The sequence below is a fragment of the Schistocerca piceifrons genome, chromosome 1 (assembly GCF_021461385.2).
Source record: "Schistocerca piceifrons isolate TAMUIC-IGC-003096 chromosome 1, iqSchPice1.1, whole genome shotgun sequence".
Classification (NCBI taxonomy): domain Eukaryota; kingdom Metazoa; phylum Arthropoda; class Insecta; order Orthoptera; family Acrididae; genus Schistocerca; species Schistocerca piceifrons.
Genome location: NC_060138.1, coordinates 190,553,696 through 190,567,966, shown reverse-complemented (window position 1 = coordinate 190,567,966; position 14,271 = coordinate 190,553,696). Strand labels below are relative to the sequence as shown.

Sequence of the window (14,271 nt, the reverse complement as noted above, 5' to 3'; positions counted from 1 at the left end):
TAACAAATTTCTCTTCTTCAGAAACGCTTTCCTTGCCATTGCCAGTTTACATTTTATATCCTCTCTACTTCGACCATCATCAGTTATTTTGCTCCCCAAATAGCAAACCTCCTTTACTACTTTAAGTGTCTCATTTCCTAATCTAATTCCCTCAGCATCACCCGGCTTAATTAGACTACATTTCATTATCCTCGTTTTGCTTTTGTTGATGTTCATCATATATCCTCCCTTCAAGACACTGTCCATTCCGTTCAACTGCTCTTCCAAGTCCTTTGCTGTCTCTGACAGAATTACAATGTCATCGGCGAACCACGAAGTTTTTATTTCTTCTCCATGGATTTTAATACCTACTCCGAATTTTTCTTTTGGTTCCTTTACTGCTTGCTCAATTTACAGATTGAATAACATCGGGGATAGGCTATAACCCTGTCTCACTTCCTTCCCGACCACTGCTTCCCTTTCATGCCCCTCGACTCTTATAACTGCCATCTGGTTTCTCTACAAATTGTAAATAGTCTTTCGCTCCCTGTAGTTTACCCCTGCTACCTTCAGAATTTGAAAGAGAGTATTCCAGTCAACATTGTCAAAAGCTTTCTCCAAGTCTACAAATGCTAGAAATGTAGGTTTGCCTTTTCTTAATCTAGCTTCTAAGATAAGTCGTAGGGTCAGTATTACCTCACGTGTTCCAATATTTCTACGGAATCCGAACTGATCTTCCCCGTGGTCAGCTTCTAGTTTTTCCATTCGTCTGTAAAGAATTCGTGTGGGTATTTTGCAGCTGTGGCTTATTAAACTGATAGTTCGGTAATTTTCACATCTGTCAACACCTGCTTTCTTTGGGATTGGAATTATTATATTCTTCTTGAAGTCTGAGGGTATTTCGCCTGTCTCATACATTTTGATCACCAGTTGGTAGAGTTTTGTCACGACTGGCTCTCCCAAGGCTGTCAGTAGTTCTAATGGAATGTTGTCTACTCCTGGGGCCTTGTTTCGACTTAGGTCTTTCAGTGCTCTATCAAATTATTCACACAGTATCGTATCTCCCATTTCATCTTCATCTACATCCTCTTCCCTTTCTATAACATTGTCCTCAAGTACATCGCCCTTGTATAGACCTTCTATACACTCCTTCCACCTTTCTGTTTTCCCTTCTTTGCTTAGAACTGGGTTTCCATCTGAGCTCTTGATATTCATACAAGTGGCTCTCTTTTCTCCAAAAGTCTCTTTAATTTTCCTGTAGGCAGTGTCTATCTTACCCCTAGTGAGATAAGCCTTACATTTGCCCTCTAGCCATGCCTGCTTAGCCATTTTTCACTTTCTGTCGATCTCATTTTTGAGACGTTTGTATTCCTTTTTGCCTGCTTCGTTTACTGCATTTTTATATTTTCTCCTTTCATCAATTAAATTCAGGATTTCTACTAGCCCTCGTCTTTTTACCTACTTGATCCTCTGCTGCCTTCACTACATCATCCCTCAAAGCTACCCATTCTTCTTCTACTGTATTTCTTTGCCCCATTCTTGTCAATTGTTCCCTTATGCTCTTCCTGAAGCTCTGTAGAACCTCTGGTTTAGTCAGTTTATCCAGGTCCCATCTCCTTAAATTCCCATCTTTTTGCAGTTTCTTCAGTTTTAATCTACAGTTCATAACCAATAAATTGTGGCCAGAGTCCACATCTGCCCCTGGAAATGTCTTACAATTTAAAAGTTGGTTCCTAAATCTCTGTCTTACCATTATATAATCTATCTGAAACCTGTCAGTATCTCCAGGCTTCTTCCATGTATACAACCTCCTTTTATGATTCTTGAACCAAGTGTTAGCTATGATTAAGTTGTGCTCTGTGCAAAATTCTACCAGGCGGCTTCCTCTTTCATTTCTTCCCCCCAAATCCATATTCACCTACTACGTTTCCTTCCCTTGCTTTTCCTACTATCGAATTCCAGTCACCCATGACTATTAAATTTTCGTCTCCTTTCACCATCTGAATAACTTCTTTTATCTCATCATACATTTCTTCAATATCTTCGTCATCTGCAGAGCTAGTTGGCATTTAGACTTGTACTACTGTCGTAGGCCTGGGCTTCGTGTCTATCTTGGCCACAATAATGCGTTCACTATGCTGTTTGTAGTAGCTTACCCGAACTCCTATTTTTTTATTCATTATTAAACCTACTCCTGCATTACCCCTATTTGATTTTGTATCTATAACCTTGTATTCACCTGACCAAAAGTCTTGTTCCTCCTGCCACCGAGCTTCACTAATTCCCACTGTTGTTGTTGTTGTCTTCAGTCCTGAGACTGGTTTGATGCAGCTCTCCATGCTACTCTATCCTGTGCAAGCTTCTTCATCTCCCAGTACCTACTGCAACCTACATCCTTCTGAATCTGCTTAATGTATTCATCTCTTGGTCTCCCTCTACGATTTTTACCCTCTACGCTGCCCTCCAATGCTAAATTTGTGATCCCTTGATGCCTCAAAACATGTCCTACCAACCTATCCCTTCTTCTAGTCAAGTTGTGCTACAAACTTCTCTTCTCCCCAATCCTATTCAGTACCTCCTCATTAGTTACGTGATCTACCCACCTTATCTTCAGCATTCTTCTGTAGCACCACATTTCGAAAGCTTCTATTCTCTTCTTGTCCAAACTAGTTATCGTCCATGTTTCACTTCCATACATGGCTGCACTCCATACAAATACTTTCAGAAACGACTTCCTGACGTTTAAATCTATACTTGATGTTAACAAATTTCTCTTCTTGAGAAACGCTATATCTAACTTTAACCTATCCATTTCCCTTTTTAAATTTTCTAATCTGCCTGCTCGATTAATGGATCTGACATTCCACGCTCCGATCCGCAGAACGCCAGTTTTCTTTCTCCTGATAACGACGTCCTCCTGAGTAGTCCCCGCCCGAAGATCCGAATGGGGGACTATTTTACCTCCTGAATATTTTACCCAAGAGGACGCCATCATCATTAGCCGGGAAAAATTACGGCTGTAGTTTCCCCTTGCTTTCAGCCGTTCGCACTACCTGCACAGTAAGGCCGTTTTGGTTAGTGTTACAAGGCCAGGTCAGTCAATCATCCAGACTGTTGGCCCTGCAACTACTGAAAAGGCTGCTGCCCCTCTTCAGGAACCTCTCAACAGATACCCCTCCGTTGTGGTTGCATCTACGGTACGGCTATCTGTATCGCTGAGGCACACAAGCCTCCCCACCAACGGCAAGGCCTATGGTTCATGGGGGGGGGGGGGGGGGGGGGGGGGGCTCAAATGGATTACTGTATGATAAAATCCATAACTCATTCACAAAATAGGTTAGTGAGAGTACATCTTTAATATATACTGACGTCTGATCTAATTTTACTCCAGTAATAGTGAGTCAATCAGCATACCTGAGGAGTGTGCTATCAACTAGCGGGATTTGTACCGAGCAAATGAGGGTAAAAGTCTGCCACAGTGTGCTACTAACTCGTGACCGTGACGTAAACTTCTTGTTGAAAGGCAAGGGCTAGCTGTGCACATGTTGAACCATGCACATTATTTATCAATGCTTGTGCATTTGGCCCATAAGGCAATTACGTCACGCACGTTGCGCATGCGCAAAAGCAGGTGCAGTTCTGTGACCCAGTGCCAACCACCACGGATGAACTTTGGATCCATGTGAATGCAGCATGGATGGGTATACTACAGGACGCCAATCACGCCTTATAAGCGTCGATGCCATCATGCATGGATCAACTTCTCATGGCCCATGGAGACTCTGTGACTACTAGGCAACAGGACAAATGCTGAACCGAGGTGACTAAATTGCTAATTATTTCTCCAGAGCACACTAATGTACATATCCTGTGAATATAAACGTTCTGTGTCTAGTCGTTCAGGGTGTCCTGTTTTTTTCTTTTCTCAACATGAGTGTATATTTCCAGACCAGAGATGAATGGAGAATCAGTCTAGCGACGATGCTAACCACAAATCATGAAATCCACAGATATAAGTGATTTTGTGAAAGGTGAGGTTGCTATGGTCCGCCACCTGAGAAAGAGAATCTCAGAAACGGAAAAGCTGGTCGGCTTTTCGCAAGCTACTGTCGTGAGTGTCTATGGAAAGTCGTTGAAGGATACTGAAACCATGAGTAGGCGACAAGCTGTTTTATGTCTACGCTTCATCGTAGAACATTGATGTCGGAAGCTTGCCCGCTCTCTAAAGCTCTCTCTGAGGAGGATATAACGACAGAGTGCAATACTCGTGCTGTGTTTCTCAACATTTTGCTCAGTACATTATGTCAAACAAGGGGCTTCTCAGCAGCCGATCCCTGTGTGTTCCCATGTTGACCCAGTAACAATGTCAGATACAACTGTAGTGGGCGCTGGATCATCGAAACTGGCGCATGGATCTATGGAAACGTGTCGCGTGGTGAGATGAATCACATTTCTTGATACACCAGGTCAGTGACCGTTTCAGGATAAGCCGTCATCTGGACAAACGGCTGTTCGAAAGATGCATCACGCCACGGATGCAAACTGATGAGGGCAGTATTACCTGGACTTTCATCGCACCTGTGGTACTAATAAAAAAGAAGCAGCATGACAAGCCGTGAGCTATGTGAATGTTATTGCTGACCATGTCACCCCTTCACGCTCGATGTCTTCCCTGATGGCGATGGGATCTTCCATCTGGATAACTGTATATGTCACAAGGCCTGATTCTTGCTACAGTGTTTTGAGGAGCATTCCAGTTAATTCACGTTGACGTCATGGCCACAAAATACGTCTGATCTTAAGCCGATGAAACACATATGCGTTACTGTAGGGAGCCAGCTGCGCTCCTCAAACCTCCGACCCGTAATTTGGGAAATTGCCTGGTCTGTGCGTAGATATTTGGTGCTACGCCGAGCGGTCTGAGGCGCTGCAGTCATGGACTGTGCGGCTAGACTCGGCGGAGGTTAGAGTCCTCCCTCGGGCATGGGTGTGTGTGTTTGTCCTTAGGATAATTTAGGTTAAGTAGTGTGTAAGCTGAGGGACTGATGACCTTAGCAGTTAAGTCCCATAAGATTTCACACAAATTTGAACATTTTTTTGATGCTACTTGTCTCGAGAAACCGGCCGAGTACTTGTCTTATCCATGTCACGTAGAATCTCTGACGTATTGTGTTCCAAATGTGGTCCACCATGCTACAAGTTCATAATGTTGTGGCTCATCAGTGTATACAGGGGGTCCGAAATAGTCAGAAAAGATTATGAGGGGGTTGAAGGGTAGATTGTGCTGGGAAATAATTGTTGAGAAATAACTTCGATACCTTGCGCCGTTTCCGAACTAATTGGCATTGATGTTAGCCAACCAAGCCGTTGCGCGCACAAATTCAAGCGGCCCGCCAGATACAGTGACAATTGTTGTCATAGTGTAGATGATAGCGTACGAGACTGCTCAGTATTTGACTCGTGCTCAGTTTTTACTGTCGTCCCATCTCTAAGTTTTGTTTAGCTCTCTTGTTCAGTTTTAGAAAAACAAACGAAGTCCTCGTTTGGCGACGCCGTTCGTGGTGCTGTAGTTGAATTTGCTCACTGGCTAACTTCAGTGTTAATTGAATAGGAAACGTAGCAGCGTTGCTACGGAATATCATTGCCATGGGCCGAGCTAGCGTAGTACGTATTTCTGCCGCTAGGCGTGTATAGAGCAACTCATTGCCAGTTCAGTGCCATCTGTTTTCTCGACCTGGCTTGTTCTGCTCATCTACAGTGATTGTTTCTGCTAGCACTGTTTTGTTCTTGTTTCCATTTTCATGATGGCAAGTTTAAGTGAACAACATGGAGCTGTAAAAATGGTACTGAAACTGTTTTAAAGTTGAAAACAGCCTGCCAAGATGACGCTATGGGAAAAACTCAAGTATACGACTGGTTTGCTCGATTAAAAAATGGCGACTTGTCGATTGATGACAAACCTCTTTCTGGACGTCCATCAACTGCCCGAATCTACGAAAATAATGAAAAAATTCGAGAGCTTGTGCTCACAGACTGTCGACAACAACTGATCAACTGTTAATTGGTCATCTTGGAGCTCGTCTTAGCGAATTTTAATGGAAGATTTGGGTATGAAAAGGGTTGCTGCCGAGTTTCTTCCTCGGGTTCTGACTGACAGTCAACAGGAACGTCGAGGTGAAATATGTCGTGCTTTGAAACAACAGACTGAAACTGGTCTAGATTTTCTGTCTAAGGTCATTACTGGTGATGAGTCAGCCGGCCGATGTGAACGTGCGGATCTAGGAGCTTCAGTCTGGAACCGCGTGACCGCTACGGTCGCATGTTCGAATCCTGCCTCGGGCATGGATGTGTATGATGTCCTTAGGTTAGTTAGGTTTAAGTAGTTCTAGGGGACTGATGACCATAGATGTTAAGTCCTATAGTGCTCAGAACCATTTTATTTGGTGATGAGTCATGGTGCTATGGTTACGACCCTGAAACAAATCAACAGTGAAGACAATGGAAGATGTCATCGTCACCCCATCCAAAAAATGTCAAGTCAAACCAAACATCAAAACAATGCTGATTTGCTTTTTTGATGGCAATGGCATAGTTCATTCAGAGTTTTTGCCCCCAGGTCAGACCGTCAATCAAATCTTTTATTTGGAAGTATTAAGAAGATTGCACAGCAGTGTTTGTAAAAGAAGACCCAATTATTGCCAGACAGGAGACTGGTTCTTCGATCCCGGCAATGCATCTGCACACACAGCCATCGCTTGTTAGTTTTTGGCTAAAAATGGCTTGATCCCGGTGCCCCACGTACTTAGCTCGCCTGACCTGGCACCGTGCGACTTTTTCTTATTTCCATACATGAAAAAGGGCATGGAAGAACACCAATTTCACAGCACTGAAGAAGTCAACAAAAAAACGTGGGAGGAGCTGTCAGCTATTTCTAAAGATTACTAAGAGGGTCACTCCAAAAGAAATGCACATTATTTTTTTTAAATCCATCTTTTATTCTACATGTTTGAAAGTTTTACAGTGTTTAGATGCATCCTTTAGGAACAATATTTTCATTTCTCCACATAATTTCCATCCCTCTCAACTGCATCACGCCATCTTGGAACCTGCGCCTGTGTACCCGCACCGTAAAATTCTGGACCAACCTGTTGGAGCCACTGTTTGACAGTGTGCACAAGGGAGTCATCATCTTCAAACCTCGTTCCACAAAGAGAGTCTTTCAGTTTCGCAAAGAGACGATAGTCACATGGAGCCAGGTCAGGCCTGTAAGGCGGGTGTTTCAGTGTTGTCCACCCAAGTTTTGTGATCGCTTCCACGGTTTTTTGACTGACATATGGCCGTGCATTGTCGTGCAACAGCAAAACATCCTGCTTTTGCCTATGTGGTCGAACACGACTCAGTCGAGCTTGAATTTTCTTCAGTGTTGTCACATGCCCATCAGAATTTATGGTGGTTCCACTTGGCATGATGTCCACAAGCGAGAGTCCTTGTTTCTTTGTGAGCCACTGTCAACATCCTGGGAACCCACCTGTCACAAACCTCTTTTAACGCCAACACTTTCAGTATTCTGCAAACACTTCCTTCCCCTATCCCAACGTAGCGTGACAATTCCTTCACTGTGATGCGTCTGCCAGCAGTCGCCAGTTCGTTAACTCTCTGCATATTGTCTGGAGTGTGTGCAGTACGAGGCCTGCTGCTGAGCGGACAATACTCAATATTGCCATGCCCACTTTCATCACGTAACCTGCTCGCCCACCGACTAACTATACTGCAATCGACAGCAGCATCTCCGTACACCTTTTTCAACCTCTTGTGGATGTTTTCCACTGTCTCGTTTTCACAGCACAGGAATTCTATGACAGCACGTTGCTTCTGTCGAACGTCAAGTGTAGCAGCCATGCTGTGACGGCGCCACTCACGGGAACAGGTTGAACTAAGTTTGAAAACAAGCGGGAAGGATGTATCTACACACTGTAAAACTTTCACACATGCAGAATGAAAACTGTATTTTTACAAAAATAGTCTGCATTTCCTTTGGAGTGACCCTCGTACAAAAAATGCTTCGAGCAGTGGAAGCATTGGTGGGACAAATGGAGAGTATTCTGAAGCGGATAAGTTTGTTTTGTAAACAATTTGAAAATATATAGGTTTAAAAAATAATTTCGATTTTTTTTTGGGTACCACCTCGTACAGGCGCCGTCTGTGGTCAGATAAAAGAGCGCATCTATAGGCTTCGTCTGCATTTATGTTCAAGCACGCATTTCTCGTGGTGTTTCCATATTTTTGTCCAACCCCCAGTGGAAAATAAACAGTTCCCGGCGTGTCTGCGGACTGCGTCGCCACTCGTTCAGAAGGAACGCTACAGAAGGGTGTAATAAGCTCGTGAAAGATCGTTTGGGTGCTCCCTTATGACGTACAATGGCACCAAAAAATATTGGCACACGTGAGTATTTATCGTTGCTGGTTACAAACACCGCACCTTCCGGTACACAGCACATGTACGTGCTACCTCACATACCAGACATTACAATTCTGCCCACAGTGCCTACCATTAACAAAGAAATGCAGTGTTAAGGGTAAACCTCTGCATACAAAAAGTATTGGCAGAGAGCGTGGCTTCTCGGTATATTGCTGTGTTTTCAGGTACCAGAATGCCGTCTGCTGACGCAATAGACACTGCGGGTTGTTGGCGGCCCAGTCGCTAGTATTTTGCTGTATTGCGCGATAGTGGTCAGCATGGGGCCGAAGAAGAAGGAACATTCAGTGGCGTTGCGTGAGAGAGTAGTATTGCTCCACATGGGAGAAGCTACCGTCAAATTGGAGCAAAGGTGTCTGTTAACTACACCACGGTAGGAGCCATCATTCATAAATATAAAGAGACTGTAACAACAGTGAATAAGTGTCGTCCTGGAATTCCAAAAGTGTTTACAACCTGAGGGCGTCACCGTATCATCGCACTTGCTCGGAAGGAAGCTGCTACAAATGCAGCAACTATTGCTGATGTTGTTCAGACATCGACGTCAAGACGGTTAGTGTTGAAACTATACGAAATGTGTTGAATGAAGCTGACATGCATGGATGTTCTCCCAGGAAAAAGCCATACATATCGGACATTAACCGGCAGAAACGCCTGCAATTTGCCAAGCACTACATCAGCAAGCCGATGGAGTTTTGGAACACTGTCATATTTGGCGACGATTCGAAGTTTAATGTGTTCGGAATTGATGCAAGAAAGACAGTTTGGCGCAAGCCGAATACGCACCTCGACATCAAACACATGCATCCCACAGTCAAACACAGTGGGGGCGGTGTCATGGTCTCGAGCTTACGGCGGCGTCCGGCGTTGGAAATCTAGCTGTAATCCACGGTACAATGGATCATATGAGACACATCGACGTGTTGCGAGGTAAATTACACGCTAGTGTTTCATTTCCAGCAAGACAAAGACCCAAAACATACCGCCATGAAAACCCGGGTGTGGTTACTGTACAATGCCCCCAGAAGGGTTCTAACACCACCTCAGAACCCTGATTTGTACCCCACTGCGAACCTTTGGGCTCATCTTGACACACAAAGCAGAAAAAGGCGTCCGTCCGGTAAAAACGACTTAGAGAAAGTGCTCCTGGAAGAATGGTCGAAAATTACCCCTGATATCACCTCTGCTGTTCCTGATATATATAAATGACCTGGGTGACAATCTGAGCAGTTATCTTAGGTTGTTCGCAGATGATGCTCTAATTTACTGTCTAGTAAGGTCATCCGAAGACCAGTATCAGTTGCAAAGCGATTTAGAAAAGATTGCTGCATGGTGTGGCAGGTGGCAGTTGACGCCAAATAACGAAGTGTATGAGGTGATCCACATGAGTTCCAAAAGAAATCACTTGGAATTCGATTACTCGATAAATAGTACAATTCTCAAGGCTGTCAATTCAACTAAGTACCTGGGTGTAAAAATTACGAACAACTTCAGTTGGAAAGACCACATAGATAATATTGTGGGGAAGGCGGGCCAAAGGTTGCGTTTCATTGGCAGGACACTTAGAAGATGCAACAAGTCCACTAAAGAGACAGCTTACACTACACTCGTTCGTCCTCTGTTAGAATATTGCTGCGCTGTGTGGGATCCTTACCAGGTGGCATTGACGGAGGACATCGAAAGGGTGCAAAAAAGGGCAGCTCGTTTTGTATTATCACGTAATAGGGGAGAGAGTGTGGCAGATATGATACGCGAGTTGGGATGGAAGTCACTAAAGCAAAGACGTTTTTCACCGCGGCGAGATCTATTTACGAAATTTCAGTCACCAACTTTCTCTTCCGAATGCGAAAATATTTTGTTGAGCCCAGCCTGCATAGGTAGGAATGATGATCAAAATAAAATAAGAGAAATCAGAGCTCGAACATAAAGGTTTAGGTGTTCGTTTTTCCCGCGCGCTGTTCGGGAGCGGAATGGTAGGGAGATAGTATCATTGTGGTTCGGTGAACCTTCTGCCAAGCACTTAAATGTGAATTGCAGAATAATCATGTAGATGTAGATGAATTTGATACAAAGCATTGCTAGGCATTTACGTGCTGTTATAGATGCTAAAGGGATGCACACTAGCTATTAGGTGAACATCAATGGAGAAAACGAACACACTGTCCGATTGATACGCGTGCGCCAATACTTTTTTGGATGCAGAAGAGCGATGTTTATTTTCATAAAACTGTATGTTACTTTACGGACAGGTGATTTGGACATATTTGTAACCTATGTAATATAAGGTGGCACGTGTCTGAGATCTGTTCTGAAATATATGTTTCGTTTAACCTACAACCACTAAAATGTAACTGTGGCAATACTTTTTGGTGCGACTGTAGCTGGGTATAGAGCGGCCTGACTGCAGCGTGCTACACTCACCGGCGGCAAGCCCCTGCCGACGAGCACCTGCGCGTGGTACTCCATTGTGGCGCCCTGGGCGATGGCGCAGCCTTCTTGTCCCACGCACGTGCCATCCACGCCCGAACAGGTGCACGAAGTCACCGTGGCCGGCAGCTGCACTGTGTTCATCACGAAGTACACGTCATTCTGCACGCTGTTTGAGGCGGACTCTGCAAAGAGAATAGATCTGCTCTATTTGACTCATTAGACGACAGACGTATCTTGGGATATGGATACCTTTGCAAGCCATACAGGTAATGATCATCTTTTGGCTGTAAGAATTTTAGAACCAGGTATACAGAAGCATCAGAGGGTTAAAAATCAATGGCCCCCACTCAACAATTGGTGGTTACCTACACTACTGGCCATTAAAATTGCTACACCAAGAAGAATTGCAGATGATAAACGGGTATTCATTGGACAAATATATTATACTAGAACTGACATGTGATTACATTTTCACGCAATTTGGGTGCATCGATCCTGAGAAATCAGTTCCCAGAACAACCACCTCTGGCCGTAATAACGGCCTTGATACGCCTGGGCATTGAGTCAGAGCTTGGATGGCGTGTACAGGTACAGGTGCCCATGCAGCTTCAACACGATACCACAGTTCATCAAGAGTAGTGACTGGCGTATTGTGACGAGCCAGTTTGCCACCATTGACCAGACGTTTTCAATTGGTGAGAGATCTGGAGAATGTGCTGGCCAGGGCAGCAGTCGAACATTTTTTGTATCCAGAAATGCCCCTACAGGACCTGCAACATGCGGTCGTGCATTATCCTACTGAAATGTAGGGTTTCGCAGGGATCGAATGAAGGGTAGAGCCAGGGGTCGTAACACATCTAAAAATGTAACGTCCACTGTTCAAAGTGCCGTCAATGCGAACAAGAGGTGACCGAGACGTGTAACCAATGGCACCCCATACCTTCCCGCCGGGTGATACTCCAATATGGCGATGACGAGTACACGCTTCCAACGTGCGTTCACCGCGATGTCGCCAAACACGGATGCGACCATCATGATGCTGTAAACAGAACCTGGATTCATCCGAAAAAATGACGTGCACCCAGGTTCGTCGTTGAGTACACCATCGCAGGGGCAGCTTCAACGGTAACCGCAGCCATGGTCTCCACGTCGTCGAACTGTTCGTGCAGATGGTTGTTGTCTTGCAAACGTCCCCATCTGCTGACTCAGGGATCGAGACGAGGCTGCACGATCCGTTACAGCCATGCGGATAAGATGCATGTCATCTCGACTGTTAGTGATACGAGGCCGTAGGGATCCAGCACGGCGTTCCGTATTACCCTCCTGAACCCACCGATTCCATATTCTGGTAACAGTCATTGGATCTCGACCAACGCGAGCAGCAATGTCGCGATACGATAAACCGCGATCGCGATAGGCTACAATCCGACCTTTATCAAAGTCGGAAACGTTATGGTACGCATTTCTCCTCCTTACACGAGGCATCACAACAACGTTTCACCAGGCAACGCCGGTCAACTGCTATTTGTGTATTAGAAATCGGTTGGAAACTTTCCTCATGTCAGCACGTTGTAGGTGTCGCCACCGGCGCCAGCCTTTTGTGAATGCTCTGAAAAGCTAATCATTTTCATATCACAGCGTTCTCTTCCTGTCGGTTAAATTTCGCGTCTATAGCAGGTCATCTTCGTGGTCTAGCAACAATTGGCCAGTAGTGTAATAGTACTCAGTCACCACCCAACGAAACTAACTTAAAAATTCATAGAACTAGCATCAAAAGCTCACAATAGAAGAGAATTATCACATCCAAAAATCAATGCTCCAGGCAGAAAAGTGCTGAAAGAATACACATATCCATGCAATACAACGCTATTTTCCAGAGTAGAACTGTGTAAATGCGCCCTCCTCCCCCCCCCCCCCCCAAAAAAAAACAGCATATGGTTACCATCGATATCAAATTCGACTCCCTCTCCTCCTAACTGCCTCTCCACCGCTCTCTCTCTCCCTCTCTCTCTCTCTCTCACTCACTCTCTCTCTCTCTCTCTCTCTCTCTCTCTCTCTCTCTCTCACACACACACACACACACACACACATACAAGTTAAACATCTCAAATTGTCAACATGTAAGCATCGAATTGTATCGTTGAGAATCGATAGTCTCCTCTCTGCCGAGCGCAGAGCAACAGTGGGGAGTCGTGGTGTAACTTTCGTGGAGCACGGTCAGAGTGTTGTGTTGATGCCGCGGTAGCAGTACGTGTCTTACGAATTATGGTGAAGTAATCGATAAAGTTTGCCACGCAAGTTTTGCCTTTAATTTCAGTGTTCATGACGCAGTATCAATGTTTATCCAAAAGGTGATGTTTCTCGGTTTCGTGTGTCGTGTCAGGAGAACAACAATCAACCGCGTCGCGACGGTTACGGAAAAATAATTTGGACTGGTATGATCGCTAAATAGTGTAGCCACGTATGGAAGTGAGACATGGACGATAAATAGTTTGGACAAGAAGAGAATAGAAGCTTTCGAAATGTGGTGCTACAGAAGAATGCTGAAGATTAGGTGGGTAAATCACGTAACTAATGAGGTCGTACTGAATAGGATTGGGGAGAAGAGACGTTTGTGGCACAACTTGACTAGAGGAAGGGATCGGTTGGTAGGACATGTCCTGTGGCATCAAGGGATCACAAATTTAGCATTGGAGGGCAGCGTGGAGGGTAAAAATCGTAGAGGGAGACCAAGAGATGAATACACTAAGCAGATTCAGAAGGATGTAGGTTGCAGTAGGTACTGGGTGATGAAGGAGCTTGCACAGGATAGAGTAGCATGGAGAGCTGCATCAAACCAGTCTCAGGACTGAAGACCACAACAACAACAACATGATCCTAATTGCAAGTTCTAAGTGAAAGAAACACGTCGTTTTAAATGGCTGAATATCACGAGCGCAGGTACTTTCACGTTCGTATATCGTACCCGAAATTTTATGGAGCATCCGCGTCGCGATTCGATCACGCGCACGATCGTGTTATAAACTATTGAATTGTTTGGTACTGTTGTAAGAACTGTGCCAATCGTCGACTGATAGAACATCCGTTGAGCAATGATTATTTTGTGGTCTATGCACCATGTTTTGCATTGGATGCCAACATTTAGACGTCACAACGGACGCGTACTTGGAGTACAAATATTGATCACGTCCATTGTGGAATAATGTTAATTGTAAACAGTGCAGCCCAACCCTGTTCGAGTGTTTAACAGTGAATTCTACAAGATCAACTTGGTATTGTTGATGTGAGGTGACTCCTCCCCGTGCTAGACAATAGTGTTTGCAGGACACATCATAGCAGGCAGTGCACAGAGCAACAGATCAACTGCCGCAGGAAGGATCAGGTAC

At 44.7% G+C, this 14,271-nt stretch overlaps 1 protein-coding gene across 1 annotated transcript in view; it reads right to left on the bottom strand.

Moving 5' to 3' along the window:
* LOC124804603 overlaps positions 1 to 14,271 on the bottom strand; it is a 102,007-nt gene that overhangs the window by 32,206 nt on the left and 55,530 nt on the right. Inside the window, exon 3 of the mRNA XM_047264801.1 lies at positions 10,877 to 11,067. Within this exon, the coding sequence (XP_047120757.1) occupies positions 10,877 to 11,067 (191 nt within the window). The remainder of the gene's footprint in view (positions 1 to 10,876; positions 11,068 to 14,271) is intronic.